At 61.0% G+C, this 210-nt stretch overlaps 1 protein-coding gene across 1 annotated transcript in view; it reads left to right on the plus strand.

Moving 5' to 3' along the window:
- Positions 1-210, plus strand: part of FBLN7 (fibulin 7) — a 3703-nt gene that overhangs the window by 1566 nt on the left and 1927 nt on the right. Inside the window, 2 exon segments of the mRNA XM_029084395.1 lie at positions 1-24; positions 106-210. The exon segment at positions 1-24 is cut by the window's left edge and continues 13 nt beyond it; the exon segment at positions 106-210 is cut by the window's right edge and continues 33 nt beyond it. Coding sequence (XP_028940228.1) covers positions 1-24; positions 106-210 — 129 coding nt within the window.

Consider the following 210-nt stretch of genomic DNA (forward strand, 5'->3'; position numbering starts at 1 on the left):
CCTGCCAGTACCAGGTGCAGACGGGTAGGTGACCCACCACACTCTGGGCATATTTAGACACCTCACCTCATTTCAAACCCCATCCCACCGTGTGTGTCCCCTCAGCTCCCCCTGCCTGGAGTGTCACGGATGACCCGGCATTCAGCCGCCAGCCCCGCTGTGCCCAGATTGACCGGACCCAACACTGCAGCTGTGAGCCCGGTTTACACA

The sequence above is a fragment of the Antrostomus carolinensis genome, unplaced genomic scaffold (assembly GCF_000700745.2).
Source record: "Antrostomus carolinensis isolate BGI_N321 unplaced genomic scaffold, ASM70074v2 scaffold29873, whole genome shotgun sequence".
Classification (NCBI taxonomy): domain Eukaryota; kingdom Metazoa; phylum Chordata; class Aves; order Caprimulgiformes; family Caprimulgidae; genus Antrostomus; species Antrostomus carolinensis.